This window comes from Syzygium oleosum, unplaced genomic scaffold, assembly GCF_021117445.2.
Source record: "Syzygium oleosum isolate NSW1041296 unplaced genomic scaffold, Sole_v2.1 Sole_v2.02, whole genome shotgun sequence".
In the NCBI taxonomy this organism is placed as follows: domain Eukaryota; kingdom Viridiplantae; phylum Streptophyta; class Magnoliopsida; order Myrtales; family Myrtaceae; genus Syzygium; species Syzygium oleosum.
In genome coordinates this window covers 9928927-9950014 of record NW_026607486.1, presented here as the reverse complement: position 1 = coordinate 9950014, position 21088 = coordinate 9928927, and the positions used below count along the sequence as shown (strand labels likewise).

General features: G+C 40.3%; 1 protein-coding gene and 1 pseudogene across 3 annotated transcripts; one reads left to right on the top strand and one right to left on the bottom strand.

Moving 5' to 3' along the window:
- The first annotated feature begins 581 nt into the window (after positions 1-581).
- LOC115690336 (polyprenol reductase 2-like) lies at positions 582-5726 on the top strand. Of its 3 annotated transcripts, XR_008814755.1 has the most exons (7): positions 584-1038; positions 2423-2772; positions 3576-3810; positions 4145-4243; positions 4414-4485; positions 4593-4750; positions 5599-5726. XR_008814755.1 is itself a non-coding variant. In XM_056304176.1 (6 exons), the coding sequence occupies exons 1-6, from the start codon at positions 918-920 to the stop codon at positions 4695-4697; spliced, it is 921 nt and encodes a 306-aa protein (XP_056160151.1). In that variant the 5' UTR covers positions 582-917; the 3' UTR covers positions 4698-4868. The 3 variants fall into 3 exon arrangements, 2 of the variants coding, with proteins under 2 accessions (XP_056160151.1, XP_030472528.1); XM_056304176.1 differs by lacking the exon at positions 5599-5726 and having other exon boundaries at positions 582-1038; positions 2484-2772; positions 4593-4868; XM_030616668.2 differs by lacking the exon at positions 5599-5726 and having other exon boundaries at positions 585-1038; positions 4593-4868.
- Positions 5727-5852: 126 nt separating this feature from the next.
- LOC115690345 (NADP-dependent D-sorbitol-6-phosphate dehydrogenase-like) lies at positions 5853-9354 on the bottom strand (annotated as a pseudogene).
- Between the last annotated feature and the right edge of the window lie 11734 nt (positions 9355-21088).

The window sequence follows — 21088 nt, the reverse complement described above, 5'->3', positions numbered from 1 at the left end:
GACCTATATATTTGATGGGTTTATCGTTAACATCATTTTTCCGATTTTTATTATAATAACATAATTATCTATCTCCCTAGTCTCTTAAAAAACGGGTTATTGTTACAAAACCCTAAACTGGTACACATGTGACAATTTTATCCCAAACTAATTTTTTAACCACAAAAAATCCCAAATTGGTACACCTATGACAATTTCACCATGCGTTGATTTTCGTTTAATTTTACTATTAAATTGCTTTGTTAAATGACACCTGGTAGTCATATACTAGTTTTGGATTTTGCCCTCTCTTTATCACAGGTATACCAGTTTGTGATTTTTTTTGCATTAATATAATTTAACTGAAATTAATGGAGGGTAAATTTGTCACAAATGTACCAGTTTTGGGGTTTTTTGTGATAAAAAAAATAGTTTGTGGTAAATTATCACATGTGTACTAATTTGATTTTTTTGGTGATTAAAAAATTAATTTAGAGTAAATTTGTCAAGTTTAGAGTTTTTGGTAGTATTAATTAAAAAAAAAAAAGGCTGCAATTGTCCGTTAGGCTTCTCCTTCGGGTAACTCGGTTCCACTTACCAAGCAAAAAGGGGCAAAAAAAGCACGAACCGGTCGCGGGCACTCCTTCCCTGTCCAGCGAGCTGTGAATTACAGACACGTCACGCTTGGTATCACTTTTCTTGAACGTGTCGCACTCCCGCGATTCCATCGCTTGCTCACGGTTCCCACCCCCGTGTATAAGCTCCTGCAACCATCCTCCACCTTCTTCTTCATTCTCTCCGCAGTTCAAGAAAATGGTCGCCTGAACCCCGGGTTCTTCTGGGCATCGAACGAAACGAATCCTTCTGGTTTTGATAAGGAAAACCGGAAGACGGCGAGAAAAGATGGAGTTTGGACTGGTCGGGCTTCTGCGAGCGGCATGGGTTGCTGGGATCTTGCCTTTGTTGGTCGCTTCCTTGCCTTTTCCGAGACTCGGTTGGCTTCACGAAGCCGTGATGGGGCTCGCCAAGAGGGGCAAGATCATGCAGTCCTCTTTGTGTGTAAGTAATGGGGACGCTTCCTGTTGCTTCCTTCGCGTTTTCCTTTGTTTCTCTTTTGCCCTTCGGGGGTCTGTTTGGAATGCACGGTTTCGTGGGAGTTCAGTTCAAGTATTTGATTTGAATTCTTGCTTGAGTTGTGCTTGGAAGCTATTTTCAGTCAGACTTGGATTCTTTCATCCTAGACTTGGTGTACCGAGAAAATCATGTTGGCTGTAATAAGGGAGGGAGGGTAACGAATATGTAGTTAGTACCAGTGCTTCTGGTAAACGTGGCCGTGGGTGCTCCCATGAGTTTGTCGGAGTCGAGAAAATTATGAGAGAGAGAGAGAGAGAGAGAGAGAGAGAGAGAGAGAGAGAGAGAGAGAGAGAGAAATCTAGTTAGTATCAGTGGCTTCTGGTAAATGTGGCCGTTGGGGCTTCCGGGAGCTTACACGAGTTTTCATCTTGTTGGTTGTTTGATGGGCTTAGAAGGAAATTGTGACATTTCTTTCTTTTTCGAGATCAGTAAAAGGCGAATGTGGGTTTAATAGGGCATCAAGAAATAACATGATTAACTTGAGGAGCTAGAGGATTTATGAACAGAAAGTACATGGGTTTCATCTCGAGGATTTATTTCCGGTTTTTATGAGATAGACATTGCAAATTGATATTTCTTGTCCGACTTTATTAGATACCTCAGTGGAAACGACCTAATTACTTGAGTACTCAAGGTTGGATGCAAATGGTCTATTTAGCAGTTGCTTCTTCTCTTCTTTCCCTTTTTATTTTTGGCACCGATTCAAAACCTCCAGATTCAATTACTTGTATTGGTACTGTATATGGAAGACGTCCTTTCACTGGTGAAAGAAGTTGGTTAACCTTCTGTTTCTTAACTTTCATGATGCACCAGTACTAATTTGAGAAGATAGTGGTGAAAAGTGCATCGATCGCAATCCAACAGCTTAACTTGTGAACTTTTTACAGCCCACTGAAAGAGAGATGTATGCAAATTCCTTTTTTTCCAGTTTCCTTGACAAGATAATTATGTAAACAACTTTGATTTTAATTAAGCCTTTTCTCTTTCTGGAATTCAATTACTATTGTTATTACATCACTAGCCCAAGTTGCTTTGGTTTGGTTATTATCTTTTCTTTGCGCTAAGGTTCTTCGTTTGTGATGAATTGACATGCTGTCTGGCTTTTCTGCTGAAATGAATGTTGTGTACACCTTAGTGGGCTCAAGAGTTCTTGCCTTAAGCTGTGCTGCCTTTTTAATGTAAGTTCCAAAGAAATAAACATCAGATGTCCTGTTCAATTTGCATGCTTAGTAGTCTGCAATTTTTCTTGCGGAACATGGAACTCTTCCCTAGTGAGTATTAAATATTCAATTTTGTGTGTTAATTGCAGATATTTACTGTCCCTCAAAGGTTCTTCACTCATTTTTACGCGCTAGCTGTCATATGGACAGGGCTTCTGCTTGCTGCAACATGGCTATACGCATATGAAATGGCACCTATTGCCTCAGAGCCCTTTCTTTATTCCTCTATTGCCGGCCACTTGACAGGTGGCTCGCATCTTTTTACATTGCATAGATATCGTTCAACTCCGCTAAAGCATAGATACATGGTTTGGAAGTCTGTGTTTCTGCTTCTGTTAATGGAGATCCAAGTTTTGAGGCGCCTCTATGAGAACATATATGTTTTTAACTACAGCCCATCAGCTCAGATGCACATATTTGCCTATCTAACTGGACTTTTGTAAGTTTTCTAATAACTTTCAAGCATGCCATTGCCTTCCTTTTAATAGTGCATTTTGCTGGGCCAGAGAACATTCACACTTTAGTTCAAGACTTATAGATGACTCTGTAAGCATTTATGACAATATATATGTCTTCATTGTAATTGTTTGTTGCATATGATTTGATGTATGGGAAATCAGTGTTGCTACTGAAGCTACAGTGGTATCTTTGATCTAGTGGGCTTGTCTACGGTGTTTTGTTTTGTTCATTGCATGTGTATTGCCTGTTAATGAGAAGTTCGTTCACCATGATATGGTTATTGAAGCTGATGTTCCATCTGTTATGGATTGAAGGCATGGTAGTTTAGTTTTTTGTGGATGCTGTCATGTACACTGTGAAACATCTCATGTTTGGGCTGGGCCTAACGTCCTGGTGCTAGTGTGTTCCAATATTTGAACTATTACATACGTTCTCTTTATCAGTTCTCATGTGGTGTCTTGCTGGTAAGAAGCTGGTGACCTGCTAGTCAGGACCCCTGTATCTTCTGGAGTAGTTACTTATATCTGAAGTTCCTTGGTTTTATTGAACCACAAGTATAAGTTTATGCTTAACTGGATGTGTTTCCGGTATGCCATGAATGAGTAGTCTTCTTTGTGAGATTCACGGTCAGGCACTACTGTTGATCACCTAGGTGCAGGTGGTTTATCATTACAATGCCTTGATGTGATTTATTTTTGTGCAAATATGTTTGGCTTTCAATTCTATTATGTGACATGCTTCTATCTCTTCTCATTGATGATTTCTTTTCTTCACTGTGGCAAGTTTCTACACCACTGCGCCATTGTCACTTTGCAGCAATTTTGCAGCGGAAGTATATGAATTTTCAGCCAATCGAGTGTCTGAGTTCATTGTTAGAGGCAAAGATCAGATGGCCTCCAGCGAATTTGATTTGTTGGAGTTTGTCAATCCTCTTATGAAGCTTGGATGGCGTCACTGGATTGGTGCTATTATCTTTTTCTGGGGTTGGATTCATCAGCATCAGTGTCATAGAATCCTTGTATGTGTAGCTCTACCATTAATGGGATTAGTTTCTCATTGACACTATCTTATCTCTGAACACTTAGGTGCATTTGAAGAGCTTCTAGGATGTGATTAACCTGCACGATATCTTTTCTTAATCAAAATTTTCATATTTTCTGCATTGTTTAATTATGTGATATTCATCATACTTAACCTAGAAAGGGAGAATAACGTTTTAAAGGATCTCTCTCTTTGACTATCTCACTTATTTTACTAGATGATGAGAGGAATGCCTCAACAAGCATCGATAAGACGGATGTTCTCATATTAATATGTTGCTCTTGACTGTCCATTTTTCCTGATATTCTTAGGGCTCACTACGTGAACGCAGAGAAGAAAGTCATGAATATGTAGTCCCTCATGGCAATTGGTTTGAACGTGTGTCGTGTCCTCACTATTTGGCTGAGATAGTAACTCTCTCTCTCTCTCTCTCTCTCTCTCTCTCTCTCTCTCTCTCTCTCTCTGTGGTGTTCCAGTCCCTGAATTTGACCTAGGAGATTGAGAAGAAAAACTTAAAAAATTCTGGTTTTGACTAGCTTTGCTTTTTTATGGTTCTAACTGCCACTTCTGATGATGAAAGGTTATATATGCGGGACTAGTGGTTGCAAGTGGAGGATCAGACCTGACAATCTGGTTGCTGTTTGGTTTTGTGGTATGCGCTTTTCGTCCTATCATATATAAGAATATCATCCTGCACTTGCAGCTTCTTTTGTTATAATTTTCCATCTGAGTAGAAGGGTTGGTTATTTGTGATGGCAGGTGGCGAATTTGGTCTTCGTGGCAGCAGAAACACATAGGTGGTATCATAGTAAATTCGACAACTATCCATGGGACCGCTTTGCTATCATCCCATTAATTTACTAATGTGTGTGGCCTATATACAAGTTTGTACAGAAGAGGCTGCAAATTGTTAATAGGTGAGTTAGGATCATAGGTTTCTTAATCCCAGCTGTTGTTTAATCTGGGTGTTTGTTGTATATGACCGTAGGACGAGTTACTCCCATGCAGTTATAAGAATGACCAAGTTGATATAAAGATGGAAGACTGATCTTTTTTTTTTCCAATTGGTTTGCTAGCAAAAAAGAGTGAAAGGCATGAGAAGCTCTTGCATTATCCTGACTAGGCATACTTATTGCTGCTAATTAACATTCTCACTGGATCAAAATTGGCGGAATGTATGACGAATACATAGAGTTGTTCAACCCACCAGAGGATAGAAGTTTTTTCTCTTCATTAAGAACTCTCAGTTTCATTGGTGGACTTTTTGACCAAATAATATCAACTGGACAAGCCTCCCAGTGGAAGGTGAAAAGGGGAAATTACACAGTTTAAATTCTTAAACATCTTACATTGACTACCTGTCTTTTAAGTCAGATGTAAGTAATGTCTAGTAATCGGTTTGTCTCGATGAATTATCATTAGGCATTGCTTTCCTCTAGTTTGCTTTTATAGTGTTTGTCTTATAGAAAGTAAATAATGTTTCTGTCGTAGATTTTTTCTTTGTTTTTCTTTTGTGCATTCTCCATTAAAATGGAATGAAGAGTTTAACTTTATGTTAAACCAAAATCTGCACATAGCTGGTACTTCGTATTCACTGTTTTAACTATGAGTTGGTTTAGTAAAATCTGGATGTTCCATGGGAAGCGAGATTGTAATTTTCCCTTGAAAGTTATAGATGTTAGTTTTTCTCATGATCAGATTTATGATTTCTTAGAGTTTTTAGCAGCGGTCTTTTGATGGGTGCTATGCTTGGTGTCTCAATCAGTCTCAACCATTGATGCACGTGAATGAGGTATAGTTGAGATTGATTAAAAATCCAAGGAAAGCACATCGCAAGGCAGAGGATCCATGCGCGCGGTTTTCCATTGGATCACAAAAAGTTCAGGTAAGTAGGAGACAATAACTTTGAGATGCATGGAAGAGTAAGGAGTTTGCATATTGTGCACCGTTGTCTTTCCGTGCACATTTTCTTGATAAGAATAGAAGACTCTGTTATTCCTTATCTTTTGCTGAGACCAGTTGAAGTGAATAATATTTCAGCCCAACATTGTAGAACTTCTAGAGGCACTCTGTTACAAAATGCAGCAGATGTCCAATTGTTCCCAAGTTTTTTCCTTGCTCTCTTTCCAAACAGGCTCGAAACTCATGCATATATATCAACACCCCAGTACTTTGCAGGTTGATTTGTCCGGTAGTTCTGGTCCAAGCTCCTTATCAGGTCCATGTCTTCTTTTTCCAACTCAAAATCGAAAACTTGAAGTTCTCCTCCAACCTCTTGGGTTTCGATGTCTTTGGGATGACCACTGTGTTACGTTGAATGCTTCACCATAGCACGATCTGAGCTACCGTCTTCCTATACTTTTTTGCCAGACCCTAAAGCCAAGGAAACAAACAGAAAAGATCAAGGGTACTGGTTAGTATTGGTTCACATGTCCACGCATTTTCTTTTTTGGCTAGGCCAATGATATGTCCTCTCTTGCTAAGATTGCAACTGCGTGGTGTTACTGTGGATTTTCTATCCTTCACAGGGCTTCCATGGTGTTTCAACATATTTTAATTGTCGAGGCATACTTTATTTACATGTATCAACAGTTGAGAAAATTAAGCAAGACGCCAACGAGAGCACCATATAGGGTAAAGGATTTTATCCACACTTTCACATTTCCCTCTGTCAAAAAGTTTGAATTATTGGGGAGTGTCGGTTGGTCGCTAACCCAATGGACCAATGATACAACATCGATCTAGTTACCTTTAGAATCGAGTTGTCCAAACACGAGACCGACCCGAACATAATGGTGTTGGCCGTGGCGCCTCCTAGGGGCGTGTGCGCTGTGACGCAGACACTGTGCCTCTGGCAGAAGTTGACGAGGGAATCGCGTTGGAAGTAGGGGTGCAACTCGATTTGGTTCACAGCAGGCCTTATCTTGGAGTATGCCAAACATGCCCTTGTCTGGAGGAGGCTGTAGTTGCTGGAAAAGGAGTAGAAAGAAAACGAATCATCGCTTTTACCGTTTTCTGCGATTTTAAGATAGAGTGCAAAAGTGAGTTTCTTGAGAACAAATAGTTCATTGCTGTACTACCCCTTTCATGTTTTTGCTGGGAAAAAAGAAAACATCAATACAGGAATTGCACATAATGTTCGAACAGGCATACAGGCATACTTCGTAAAGACAGGAGAGCGAACCTGATGCCGATGCTGCGAACTAAGCCCATGGAAACTAAATCCACCATGCCGCGCCAGGCCGCTTCCAAGGTTATGGTGGTGTTGATGTCCAGCACTCCGTTCTCGTCCAACACGCTCGTGCACGCTCCAATGCCTTACATGATAAACTCAAATGTCAAAATTTACTAACGTTTGCCCTGAATCAATGAATAGTATTGGGGACCGAGGCGCTTTAGGGACTTAAGCCTCAAAATCACAACTTCTCTGTTTTTTGGCACCCATGTGACCACTCGGAGCCACTCCTGTGGGGGACAGTGCAGTGGATTTCTATCAGGTTCGAACAGTAGAAGCATAACTTTAGGTGGGACCAATAGATGTGTCGAGAGAGAGAGTGGCTAAGAGGTTGTCACATTTTTGGTTTCTTATGTGCACTTGTGACTTGCATAGCAATGGAGGTTTTCGTTGTAAGTGAAGCTTCATGTTGTCGGCAACCCCGGGCCTCACAATCTGAAAATCTAAAGCAATTTGAAAGGTGGTCCTTTTTATGGTCTGTCGATTGTGAGTTCGTTTTGTCGTAATTCCTATACGGAGTGTCATATACTCCACAAGCGCTCTGAATATTCCGATAAACGGCCATTCATGATGTATGCCGCCTTGCACGGAATCATGAAAAATATATTAGGTTGGATGAGTTGCAATGGGAATCGATCCCTCCAGAGTGCACAGAATAAATCGGGCTGACTTGGAGATGAAGTCTAACCTAAGGGAAGACACTAGATTTTACTGGGTGCCTTTGTTTCCTGTAAAAGTAATGATTTGGAAAAACATTTTATTGAAAATGATACATTGTATCACTTACAAAGATGCAAGAATAAAAAAACATTTTCACCATCAACGAGAATGTTTACACAGATTATTGTTGATAACGATAATATCTCCGGCTGACTAATTTTTCTAAGCGTACAGACAACTATATTTATAAAGATAATTTCCAAATCGCTTCATTTTCCATCAAGCAATTCCCTCTTCCTGACTCAATAGTCTAGTGACAGCGAGTTTAACAAAATTGCAGCTTCGTATAATGCAATGACAAGAGGGATAACTTAAATAAGGCAATTGGGGAAAAGTACCAGCATGCTTGGTGGCCACAGGGAAGTGAACCAGGTAGAGATCCAAGTAGTCCAGCTGAAGCTTCTTTAAACTGTCTTTGCATGCCTCAATCACATGCCCGTGGTCCGAGTTCCACAACTGCAATTGTTAGCTTTTCTCCTATCAGTACATAGCTAGATTCATCATTTTCTCCAAACCAATATAGAGTATGCACACATCTTAAGCTAGACACATATGACAATCCCCCGACACGATAACCGTATCGAAATTATGAACCTTTGTGGCTATGAAAATTTCCTCCCTCCTGACTAGCCCGGAGCGAAACGCTTCGGGCAATGCTTCTCCAACTTCTACTTCGTTCTTGTACTTGGCTGCAAAAAATTAAAAAAACAGAGAAAATTAATTTCTTTAGTTCATGAAAGTTTTCTTGATATCTCAAGTTTAACATGTGGATTCATGAACATGTTTTTTCCTTAGAAGTCAAATGCTTCCTTATTCCAATGAATCTATACTAAAGATTAGAAATCAAAAAGGAAAAGAGTAAAGTAAGTAGATTTGGCTCATTGAATCAGACTATATCCACATGCAATATCAGACTTCTTGTGTACTGTTTTTTTCTTATAATCCTTTCCTTTTCAGACTTCAAGGAATTCATGTGCAATTTTGTTTGGTTCATGTCTTTTCACTGGATTTCCCGTACAATAATGTACTTGTTTGAGCATTATTAACTCCTTATGCAACCACTTTACATGGGGTGGAACAATAGATGATTGGAGTTCTGGTCACTTTCAGTCTCTTTCTTAAATCTTGCAAGTCGAGAGAGAGAGAGAGAGAGAGAGAGAGAGAGAGAGAGAGAGAGAGAGAGAGAGAGAGAGAGAGAGAGAGAGAGAGAGAGAGATTCTCTCTATTGAATTCCATGAGAGTGTGCTTCAAATGAAATGCATTATTCATTAAGGAAAAGCTTCTTGATTCTCCTGCAAACGCAAAGCATCAGTTACCAAAACACACGCACACAGAGAAACAGAGACAATATGTAGTACCTGCACAGTCGAAATGGCGATAGCAAATCTTGATGGCATGAAAGAGGAGATCTTTAAGGTCCTTGCCTTCCATGCGGAAGAGGCCGAGACCGACTGTCGGCATGGTGAAGCCATTGTTCAGGGTAATCTCCTTTGAGAAATCACAGCTGGGGGCCACTGGCATTGAGAAGCGATTGCTGAGAGTGGGTGCCATTTTCTCTCTTCTAGCTTCAACCCCACTCTTCAGCTACCAGGAAGGCTTCTCTCTTATTTGCAGTTGCAGATGGCTAAAACTACCTCTACATATATATAAGCACGATGGAACTGTATAAGCCCCACTCGGCAAAGAAAGTACTGATACAGGTATCGTTTTCGACTTGAGTGACATGTTGACATGGTGTCACTTAACCAATCCAAGTGTTATTGTTTGTAAAGCATTTTTAAGATCATCAAATGTAAAAATACTTACTTGGCCATTCAATTCTATTTTAGAGCACAACTCTGGTTGATTAAGTACCAGAATTTATGATCCTATATTGGTGTAGTCTCTATTCACCAAAAAAATTAAGTTTGATTCTAATATGGGTTAAGTTTTTTACTTCCATCCTCAATATAAAGAAAAGTCCTTACATGATTGGTCATATTTGCAAAAATTCCAATTAGAGGTCAAGCTTGAGTCAGTTTCCTCCAATAAGTTTCTGCAATCAGGAATGAAAAGAGAATATAATTATTATAATATATGGTCTCAAAAGCCAAAGTTTCATTTTTTCACTTCCCATTCAGTATGTCATTACGCAGATAATTTCTTGTTTATTTTTTTCTCCATTCCTTACGCAGATAATTTCTTGTTTATTTTATTCTCCATTCCTTACCTCCACGTGTTTCATGTGATGAAAGGATTTCATAAAGGATTCATTCCATATTTCATTACGTAGATAATTCTTATTTATTGCATTCTTTAATTCCTTACATCCACGTGTTCATGTGATGAAAGGATTTGATTCTGATTTGCCTCTAATGATTTTTTTTTTTTATAATTTAAGGGCATCAGTGAAGAGGCCCTGCTCGAATCCGTGGAACACCATGCAAGCTCCACAAATCAAGTAAGTCTACGTCTTTAGTCCATATAGATTGTTCAAACTCGAAATAACTTGCACCCGGTTGTCGGGATAACAATATGGCCTTTAACAATTTCAATCCGCCACATAAAATAATTGCTATATGTATGGATTTCTAATGAACTTTTTCATAAGTACCATCTTGAAAAACATTTGATTGAATATCCAGAGTGGAGGCCTATCATTGTGCTTCTGTTTTCATCTCCAGCGCTGGTCGTCGACACCGTCGGACATTGACACAAGTATGCATTGCGTTTGACCACTAAACACGAACTCCACACCGCCGCCCCCCTCCGCCCTCCACCGCCACCGCTGTCCCAACCCTTTGCCGTCACCTCCCGGAGCAAGTGAGGTGGTTTTTTCTGTAGGCTTAGTGGTCGAGCGGACATATGATGCCCGCCGGGGGGGTAGGAGAGCTGGCGATCCTCCCTCGATGAAAACCAAAGAATCACATGAAGGATGATGGGCCAACTCTGATCCGACCACGTGACATTATTGAATTGCGAGGGGCCAGCAATTACGCCGATGATGCCAAGAGAAGGTTGTTCATGTTGGGAGGTGGAGGACGAAGCGACAGAATCGATGGTGTTTGCCAGGGGAGAGTATCTTCATCATCGAGGGGTGAAGGGTGTACGACTCCTGAATGCGTTCGTCCTTTTCTAAGGTGAAAAAGAGAAAAGCCACGTGATTATTGCAATGAGTGAAACCAAATTATTGAGCGTGGGAAGGCCATTTATGGAATAGGGTTTGTCTCGTTGGAAATCTCGAAGGACCTTCATTTAGATATCGAAGGTGCTCTTTTTCTTTTCCTTTTTCTTTTTGTTTTAAGTATTGCCGAGTCTCTGCGTTCGTACTGTCGACTCAAAGAGAATGAAAAAATTACAAAAATCGTTCCCGTAGTATTAGTCAAATTCGATTTTGGTCCTTGTGCTATATATCGTCATAATTCAGTCTCCCAAATTATTTCTGGCAATAATTTTAAGAACAGACTTCATTATTTCGCCATAATAGAGCCTGAATATGCTGAGTCAACACGGGCAAATCGACATGCGAGGCCTACATATAGAAGTTTCTAAACAAATTACACTATTAATCCGCGTGCTTTTGGAAATTTTCAACTTTAGTCCTTATACTTTGTTTTAGGGACAGAACTAGTTCTCGTATTTTTTTCAACAAAAACTCAATTTCTTTCATCACATTTTAATCCAAAATCTTAAGGAAATATCAAATTATAACCAAGTATTCGTTGGCAACTTTTACAATTACTAGTTTGCCCAATCTGATTGAAAGTTTTTTGAAAATATGTGTCATCGTATGTGAGTCCTTACAATCTATATGATGTGGAGTTGCTGATATTACTATGAGAAAAAGACACCACAAGTATCATCATTTTTATACAGCATTCACTTGAGTGCCATTACATTTTTTTTTTCGATGACTTGAGTGTCATGACTTTTGCACGACGCTTACTTGAGTGCCATAACCTTTTTTTCCAATCACTTGAGTGTCATACTTTTGTACGACGCTCACTTGAGTGCCATAACTTTTTTTTTTATCACTTGAGTAATACATAACTTTCCAATCGATTTATGACCAAAACAAAAAACTTTTCAGTCGATCACTTAAGTGTCATAATTCTTTAAAAACATTCACAACAGTGTCATGCAATGTTGAATTTCCGACACTTTGGCGAACATTTTTAAAAGTTACGGACTAATGTGATGGATTGAAAGTTATGGTATTCAAGTGAACTTTTTTTTTTATAAGTCACCGCACTCAAGTGATCGATAAAAAGTTATAGCACTCACACTACAAAAAAACACCGGATTAGCGACGAAATTTGCGACGGAAAATTTGCAAAAATCCGTCGCAAATCGAATTTGCGACGAATTTTGCGACAGAAAAAATTCCGTCGCTACTAGGTCGTCGCAAAATTTTGCGACGGAAAATTTAAAAGTTCGTCGCAAAATTAGTCGCAAATTAGCCACGAATACAATCCGTCGCAAAATTCGTCGCAAATATTTCGTTGCAAATTTGCGACGAACGCTATCCGTCGCAAAATCCGTCGCAAATTTCGTCTCAAATTTCGTCGCAATTTCGTCGCAAATTTCGTCTCAAATTTCGTCGCAAATTTCGTCTCAAATTCGTCGCAAAATTTCGTCGCAAATTCATCGCAGATTCGTCGCAAATTTCGTCGCAAATTCGTCGCAAAATTCATCGCAAAATTAGCCGCGAATACAATCCGTTGCAAATATTTCGTCGCAAATTTGCGACGAACCGTCGCAAAATTCATCACAAAATTCGTCGCTAATTTCATCGCAAATTTCGTCGCAAAATTCGTTGCAAAATGTATTCGTCGCAAATTAGCGACGAACTGTAATGATCGCAAAATTCGGCTTAAAATATTCGTCGCTATTTTTACATCATTTCGGCCATAAATTCTTGTCCATATCAAACAAAGGAGACAATGACATATAATTGAAACAGAAAAACGAACAAACCATAGATTCTGACAAACCAGCCACAATGACATATAATTGAAACAAATAACTGAAGGAAAGTTGCAGAGTCTGACATGATGCTATTTGATATCCAATCTTACAATACATTCAAAACATGAACTAAGAGACGGGACAACCATAGAAGACGCAGAAAAACCATACACAAGAAGACGCGGCTTTGGTACGATGGCAGGACACCAAAAGTAGTCACTTTTGTCGAGATCTGAGGAAATGTCGCTACATAAATCAGTCCAGAATATAAAAGAAGCGTTTATGCATGGATGTGGAACTAGGTGTAAAATAACAAGAGGGTTAAAAAAAATACGTTTCAGGACGAACATAAATGTTCTTACATATGAATATGAGTGAAATTATGAAAAACCAAGATTATGAAGCAAGCTTACCCCCGATTTTGAGAATTTTAACTAGAAAGTCTGGAGAAAATCATCATCATCATCATCATCATCAGCATTCTCGGCATCAATGTGTTGGTCATCATTGTGCCCATCACCTATTGGATTGGCTGGAGGTACAGGAGGATCGTCATAGCGATTGAGGTTAAGGTGTCGCATAACGAGTCTCATTTGTTGTTCCAAGTTATTTATTTGTTCGTCCTTCTGAACAAGTAAATTATTCAGACGATGCACTTCTTGGGTCAATTGCTCGTCTTGTCGTGACTTCCTTCGACCAGTCGCAGTGGATGATGAACTTCCAGGATTATTCGGCATGTACATCCTTGACAACGATCCCATCCCAAATATTTTCCCTTTTTTCACCCCACCCGTTGCCTCCATCCATAATGCCATATTATCAACTGATGGCCCGGACTCAGGACAATCATCACTACCACTAGCACTGCTCATTAAAAGTTGATCATATTTTTCCTACATTAACAATGTAGATGAAAATAAAATCACTATATATATATCTACCATAAATATTGAAAGCATTCACGGTTTTCATTATAGTTTACATATAAGCCAAAGTATAACCTTACATACCTTAACAGCTTTTGCTCGATCGCCAGTTTATGTCTTATCTTTCTTTTGAAATGTGCGTTCAAATGTAGCTGCAAATGTCGGTTCCGTCCCCAATTCTTGTGCCTACAAAATATAAACATGAATAATTGAATTAAATTAACTTATAACTCATTTAACAGACTTACCAGTCATTTGCGATGCTCCGCAATGTTGATAGAGCCCCCAGCATATGTGGCTGACCCATCACTAGAACTAGAAGATCGATTCTTCTTATTCTGCTCACAGAGTTGCCGACTCTGTTCAGATGCCCAAAATCTGTTAATTGCCGCCCAAATGTCAAAAGAAAGACGGCTTCACTTGCTTGATCTTCGCTCTATTCATGACATTTCGCATAAAATCACCGTTTTTCTTATCGAAAATTCTTCTCACTTCATTGTCTTCCGCTTCCTCCCATTTGAACTTCCGCTGCAATGAATAAAAACACAAATTGAAAGTTATTATGATGATCACATATTCATAACCATACACCAGACAAATATAGACAGATTTTGTGAAGTTCATGTCGAGGAAAATATCTGGTCCTTTAGGTATCGAAAACTACAGAGTTGTTTTGGTCCCTTTACATCATTCTTGACCATCAATATACTACACCAAACTTAATTAGTGAGAAAATAAAATATGTAAAACTTATCTTGAACTCATTCCATTACATTTCTTTCACTTCTTGTGGAACACTTCTGTAAGTAATATACTCTCCCATCCAAAAGTTTCTTACTATTTTGTTCAATTCCCTCACAACAGACGGAGCATCCGTGAATCTGCAATCATACGGATATTATGCAACATCGACAATTCAGTTGACATCAATATCTAAAGCCCTAAATATTACATATACTAAAATAAAAATGAAGTACTTACGAATCTTTAAATGGGCATATGAAGAATCGGTTATCTTCTTGACCTGTGTTTCCGTCAATATTCGATTGTTCCGCCGAATAATGGGGTGGAACGGAAGGAGAGGGAGCTAAAGGAGATTGAACTGGAGGAGATTCGGTTCGCATATGGCCAAGTCCCGTAACATGTTGTTGAGTGTTGGAGGAAGGGCCAATGTGTCCATATTGTGACGGACCATATTGTGGTTGAGGGTTAGATGACGGGACAGGGGAAGAGGAAAGGGCCGGGGACGAGGACGAGGAAGAGGCTTGTCTTCTATACGAATGACCTCCACGTTTATACTGACAAGTAGGAAGGTTATGCGAATATGTAAAGAACTATTGACACGTATTACAGACACATAATGATGTACATGACGAAGCTTACCATTTTGATGGAAAGACTGAGAAAATGTTTCCTTGAAATGAGCCAATGTCGAGTGCTTGTGACGTGCAATTTCCTACGAACAAATATACTATGAATCCCATTCATTTTGATATGAAACATCAATATATGAGCACGATATGGGTGGCCAAAGGTATCAAACATCACTATATCAATCGCATTCATTTTGATGAAATTGTTTTTGACCACGTACAAAAATTTAAAGTTCACTGAAAGTGGGTGGCCACAGGTATTCTAAGTCATTCTGTAAAGTTTTGTAAGAGAAAAATTGTTATTATTGTTAAATTTTTTTTGGGACCTAAAAAAAAAATTTCACTAAAAGTTGGTGGCCACTGATATTCTAAGACATTCTGTAAAGTTGTGAAATTTAAAAATTTTTAGAATTTTTAAATTATTTTTTTTAATATAAAATTTTTCCCGTGAAATAAAAAAAATTTTCCATACTAAAATTGGGTGGCCACAGGTAGTATAAGCTATTAGGTAAAGTTTCCAAAATTTTTGTCCTTTTTTATTTTAATAATTTTTAGGGCACGTTAAAAAAATTAAATATAACTAAAAGTGGGTGGCCACAGGTATTATAAGCCATTCCGTGAAGTTTTGAAAATTTTTAAATTCTAATTTTTTTTGGCCACCTAAAAAAATTTAAATTTCACTGCAAGTTGATGGCCACATGTTTTCTAGGCAATTCTATGCAGTTTTGAAATTTTATATTTTTTTAATTTTTCTCTTCACCCAAAAAAAATAAAAATTTCCCTCACAATGGGTGACCACATTTATTTTAAGCCATTTTATAAGGTTATGAAAATTTTTAATATTTTAATATTTTTTGTCCCGGAACGTTAAAAAATCTAAATTTCACTCAAAATGGGTGGTCTCTATTAATTTTTGCCATTTTGTGATATTATGAAATTTTAATTTTTTAAAAATTTTAAAAAAATTTTACGGTCAAATTTCATATTTGTTGTCAACATATACCGTTTTTTTTTAATTTTTCGTAATTTTCCATGATTTTTTATAGAATTGTTCAATTTTCAAGCATTTTCTGTGAAAACGCTTAATCAATCACCCTATCGTCATTTAACGCTTAATCATCAACATAATAGACAAATTAACCAGTTGACCATCGATCAAAGCTACATGCAATCTTAAAATCGACCCGTAACTTAGCCAACGAAAAGTGATCCTAAATAATCCCTAAACAAGTCCGACTAATTACCTAATTATACTAACTAGGGTTTAGGGAGTTGCTTACTTGGTTCAAGGACAACAAAAACCGGCCGATCGAACAGTGGCGGTCCCGGAGCGGGCGTGGGCCCAAATGGTGACTAGTCGGCCAGGTGCTCGGCCACGACTGGACAAACGACGGTGGAGCTCGGCGGCGACGGTGTCGGTCGGCGGCGACAGCGTCGGGCGGCGGCGACGGCGTCGGCCGGCGACTAGGAGGCGGGTGGCCGGCTGGCGGCGGTGGAGGCGGCGCCGCGGGCCGGGCGGCGGCAACGGTGACGACGGCGTCGGGCGGAGGCCGGCCTTGGCGGCGACGGCGGGCCGTGCCCCTGCGAGGGGGGCAACCGCGGGGTCAAGCCCGGGCGAGAGCCTCGTACGGCCGATGGTAGGTGGCGACGGCGGCGGCCGCGGGCCGACGGCGTGGGGCGGCCTGGCGGCGGGCGAGGGCGGCGAGGCCGGGCGGCGACGGCGTCGGTCTGCTGGTCGGCGGCGGTGAGGCTTGGCCGGCCGCTTCGGACGCGGCGAGGGCGGCGAGGCGGGCCGGGCGAGGGCGCGACCGGGCGGGGGGCGGGCGACGGGCGGGCGGGGCAGGGCGGCTGGCCCGCGACCGCGATGGGCGGGGGGCACTGGGCGACGGGCGACGGGCGGGGAGCCGCGGGGCGGCGCGAGGCCGGGCGGCGACGGCGATGGCAACCGGCTGCGACGGCGAGGGCGCGACGGTCGGGGGGGCGGCGACGGGCGCTAGGGCTCGGGGGCGGCTGGCCGGGCGACCGCCGACAAGGCGGGGGCTGCGGGGCGACCAGCGACGGGCGGGGGAGCATCGGGGCGGCTGCGAGGCTGGGCGGCGACGGCGACGGCTGTGGCGGCGATGGCAACGGCTGTGACGGTGACGGCAGCGGGGGAGCAGCGCAGATCGGGCTTGGGCGGCGTCGGGAAAAGGGGGGGGAGGGGGTAATAATGTCGCAAATTTGCGACGGAAGGGGGAGTTCCGTCGCAAATTTGCGACGGACTTTCTATGTCCGTCGCAAATTTTCGACCGACAAAAAATTTCCGATGGAAATAAAAATCCGTCGCAAATTTACAACGTAAAAAAAAATCCGTTGCAAATTTGCGACGGAAATAAAAATTCGTCGCAAATTTGCGACGGATTAAATTATCCGTCGCAAATTTCGAACGGAAAAAATTCCCTCGCAAAATTTGCGACGGACCACTATAATCCGTTGCAAATTTGCGACGGACAGGTTGAGTCCCTCGCAAAATTTGCGACGGATCGGTTTAGTTTCGTCTCAAATTTGCGACGGAACTCCACTTTCCGTCGCAAATTTGCGACGGATTAAATTATGTCCGTCGCAAATTTTCAACTGACAAAACATTTACGACAGAAATAAAAATCCGTCGCAAATTTGCGACGTAAAAAAAATCCGTCGCAAATTTCGAATGGTAAAAATTGCCTCGCAAAATTTGCAAAAATTTGCGACGAGTATAGAACGTCCGTCGCAAATTTGCGACGGAAGCAAATTTGCGACGGAACACCACTTTTCGTCGCAAATTTGCGACGGACGTTCTATGTCCGTCGCAAATTTTCGACCTACAAAAAATTTCCGACGGAAATAAAAATCCGTTGCAAATTTGCGCCGTAAAAAAAAATCAGTTGCAAATTTGCGACGGAAATAAAAATCCGTCGCAAATTTGCGACGGACATGTTGAGTCCGTTGGCAAATTTGCGACAGACTATACTGGTCCGTCGCAAATATGGACATACTACATGATCGTTGTAAATTTGTGACGTCTTTTTTTCGGTCAAAAATTTAGCATCTCATTTATTTGGGTCCTAAATTTGCTACGTCTTTTTTTCAGTCCAAAATTTTGGCATCTCAAAGTTTGCAATGGAAATTAGAATATCGGAAATGTTAGGGCACGTTAATAATATTTGACTTGTCGGCATTTAGGGACAAAATTTCGGACGATCAATTAAAATAAAAAGAATAATCGACAATAACAATAATAAAAAAGCACAATAACAATAATAACAAGAACAATAATGATAACAACCAAAATAACACTTGTAGCATTAATAATTACACATCTATAGTGTTTTGTGACAAAAATTTTAATCTTCATCTTCGTCTTCGTCTTCGTCCCCATCTTCGTCTTCGTCCTCATCTTCGTCATCTATCTGAAAATCAGATTCTGAACATTCTTGTACATTTAATTCGCAAATTTCAGTTGGATCCACATCTATCATTGCTCCACACGGATCTCGTAAAGTTGGTATGTTATATTCCTTAATTTCAACCGTGTTACACACTTTCTCTTGTTGGTAGGCTCTATCCTTCCAGTGTTCCTCGATTTTCCTCCGTGCTTTGATTTTACATACAGCCCACCAATCAGCTTTGTCACGTTTCAAACTAGGATATGATGCATAACATACTTGAATTGCTTGTTGTGCCAAGACAAATGGTTTATACTTCATATACCTTTTCTTGTGATTTATTTCAACCAAATTGAACTTCGTATGCACCTTCATTCCTTTGACGGGGTCGAACCACGTGCACTTAAATAACACAACCCGCATCATTAATGGTCCAGGTTACTCTATCTCTATGATTTCATCCAACAAGCCATAAAAATCATCTTATGAACTGTTATCATTGGATGACCGAACACACACACCACTATTCATTGTGGATTTTCCCATTCCATATTCTTGAGTATGAAAATTATATCCATTTATGAAATATGCTGGCCAACTTCGAACTCTTAACTGTGGACCCCATGACAGATGATATAGCAATCCTTGCCCTCCAATTTCATCATAATTACTGTGAACCTAAGGTTACACATGCAAAGTCAATAATATATATTATACTAAATGATGTATATAATTTTAATAACTTGATTTTGGTCCATAGGCAACTTACATATGTCTTGAACCATGCTGCAAATTGTTCATCGCACAAACGGTCAAACTCATTTGGTTGTAGTCCAAACATTTCAATTTGGAAAATCCTAATATTAAAAACCATATAAATATTAGCAAATATTTGACACACAAAACATATATTTGCAAATTTACACTTACTTGAAGTATGGCTCGACTTCTGGGCAGTTCAGTAAAATATAAGTACGGGCTGCATGAAATTCTTCGCCTGATAAGTAACGAAACTGACATGCGCCGCTTGGTCGACCCAGATAATTGAAAATAGAGAATGCTGTGCAATTGGGATCAATGGGGCCCTCATCATTTATGCCTGCTCTCCGCCTCTTGCACTGAACGTGCGGCTCAAAATAGTATGATGCAAATGTTGTCACTTCTTCCACAATATATGCATTACAAATTAAAGCTTCAACACGTGCCTTATTCTTCGCTTTTTTCTTCAAATGATATAAGAATCTAGTTGAAATAGAAAGAAGCTTATCGGAACATATTATATAATAAACTAATTTGAACTGTATTTTAAAAAAAACATTACCTCTCAAATGGATACATCCATCGAAATTGGACGAGACCTGCAACTTTGGCCTCATAAGGCAAGTGAACTAAGAGATGCTCCATCGAATCAAAAAAAGTTGAAGGAAATATCCTTTCTAAGTTGCAAAGAATAATTGGAATATCTCTCTCTAGTTTTTCCATGTGCGATGCTTTTAACACTGACGAGCAATTATCATGGAAGAAATTGCTTAACTCTGTAATGGCGCCCCATACAAAGTTCGGTAGAACTTCCTTCAAAGCTATTGGAATTAGTCTTTCCATCAGGATGTGACAATCATGACTCTTCAAACCTGTGAACTTGCATTCATTCAAATCGACACATCTCCCGAGGTTCGAAGAATATCCATCAGGAAACCGCACAGATTTCAACCATTGACAAACAACTCGCCTATGCTCCTTATCCAATGTATAAACTGCTTTCGGTTTTGGTCCCTTGCTGCTTGCATCCACAGCTAGTATTGGCCGATCGCAAATATCTCTCATATCTTTTCTTGCGTTCAAGTTGTCTTTTGTTTTTCCGGCGACATCCATCACAGTATTTATGACATTGTCGAAAACATTCTTTTCTATGTGCATGACGTCAAGATCATGGCTCGCACAAGGTTGCATGGCAAGTAGTATGCTCACCTAAAAGGGAAGGAGGATTAGGATTGCCTAATTTGAACTTATGGAACAAAGTATTGCTAGGTCGCATGCTGTGGAATCTTATCAATCTTCCATCCTCCTCCCTTTGGAGTACTTGGGTCCACAACACCAAATGCAGAGGCACCCCAATTATGCAGCTCGACATCAAGGGCAGTATGGCTTGGAGCTGGAGATGTCTCCTCAAACTACGACCCGTTCTAACATCGATTATACAGAGCCCAAAATACTGTTGCCAAGATATATATGATGAACTCAGACACGTGAGACCAGCTGTGGAGTGGTATAACCTAATTTGGACCAGCGGCATTAGCAAACACAATTTTATTGGTTGGCTAGTTTGCAGAGATAGACTACCTACAGCAAGAATCGTCGCACAATGGATACCTTCAGTTGATATTCAGTGTAATTTCTGTAGGGCTGGTATTGAAGACAGAACACATTTATTCTTCGAGTGTGAATGGACAAACAACATATGGCGTTGTATCCTAGCACAACATGGGATCAGGCGCCTTTTAGGAGGATGGAATGAAGAACTCCAATGGATAATTAGGGCAACAAAAGGCAAAGACTTGGCAGCAAGACTCCTCAAGTTGTCCTTTCTAGCAACCATATATTGCATTTGGATGGAGCGCAACAGCAGACGGTTTCAAAACAAGTCAACTGA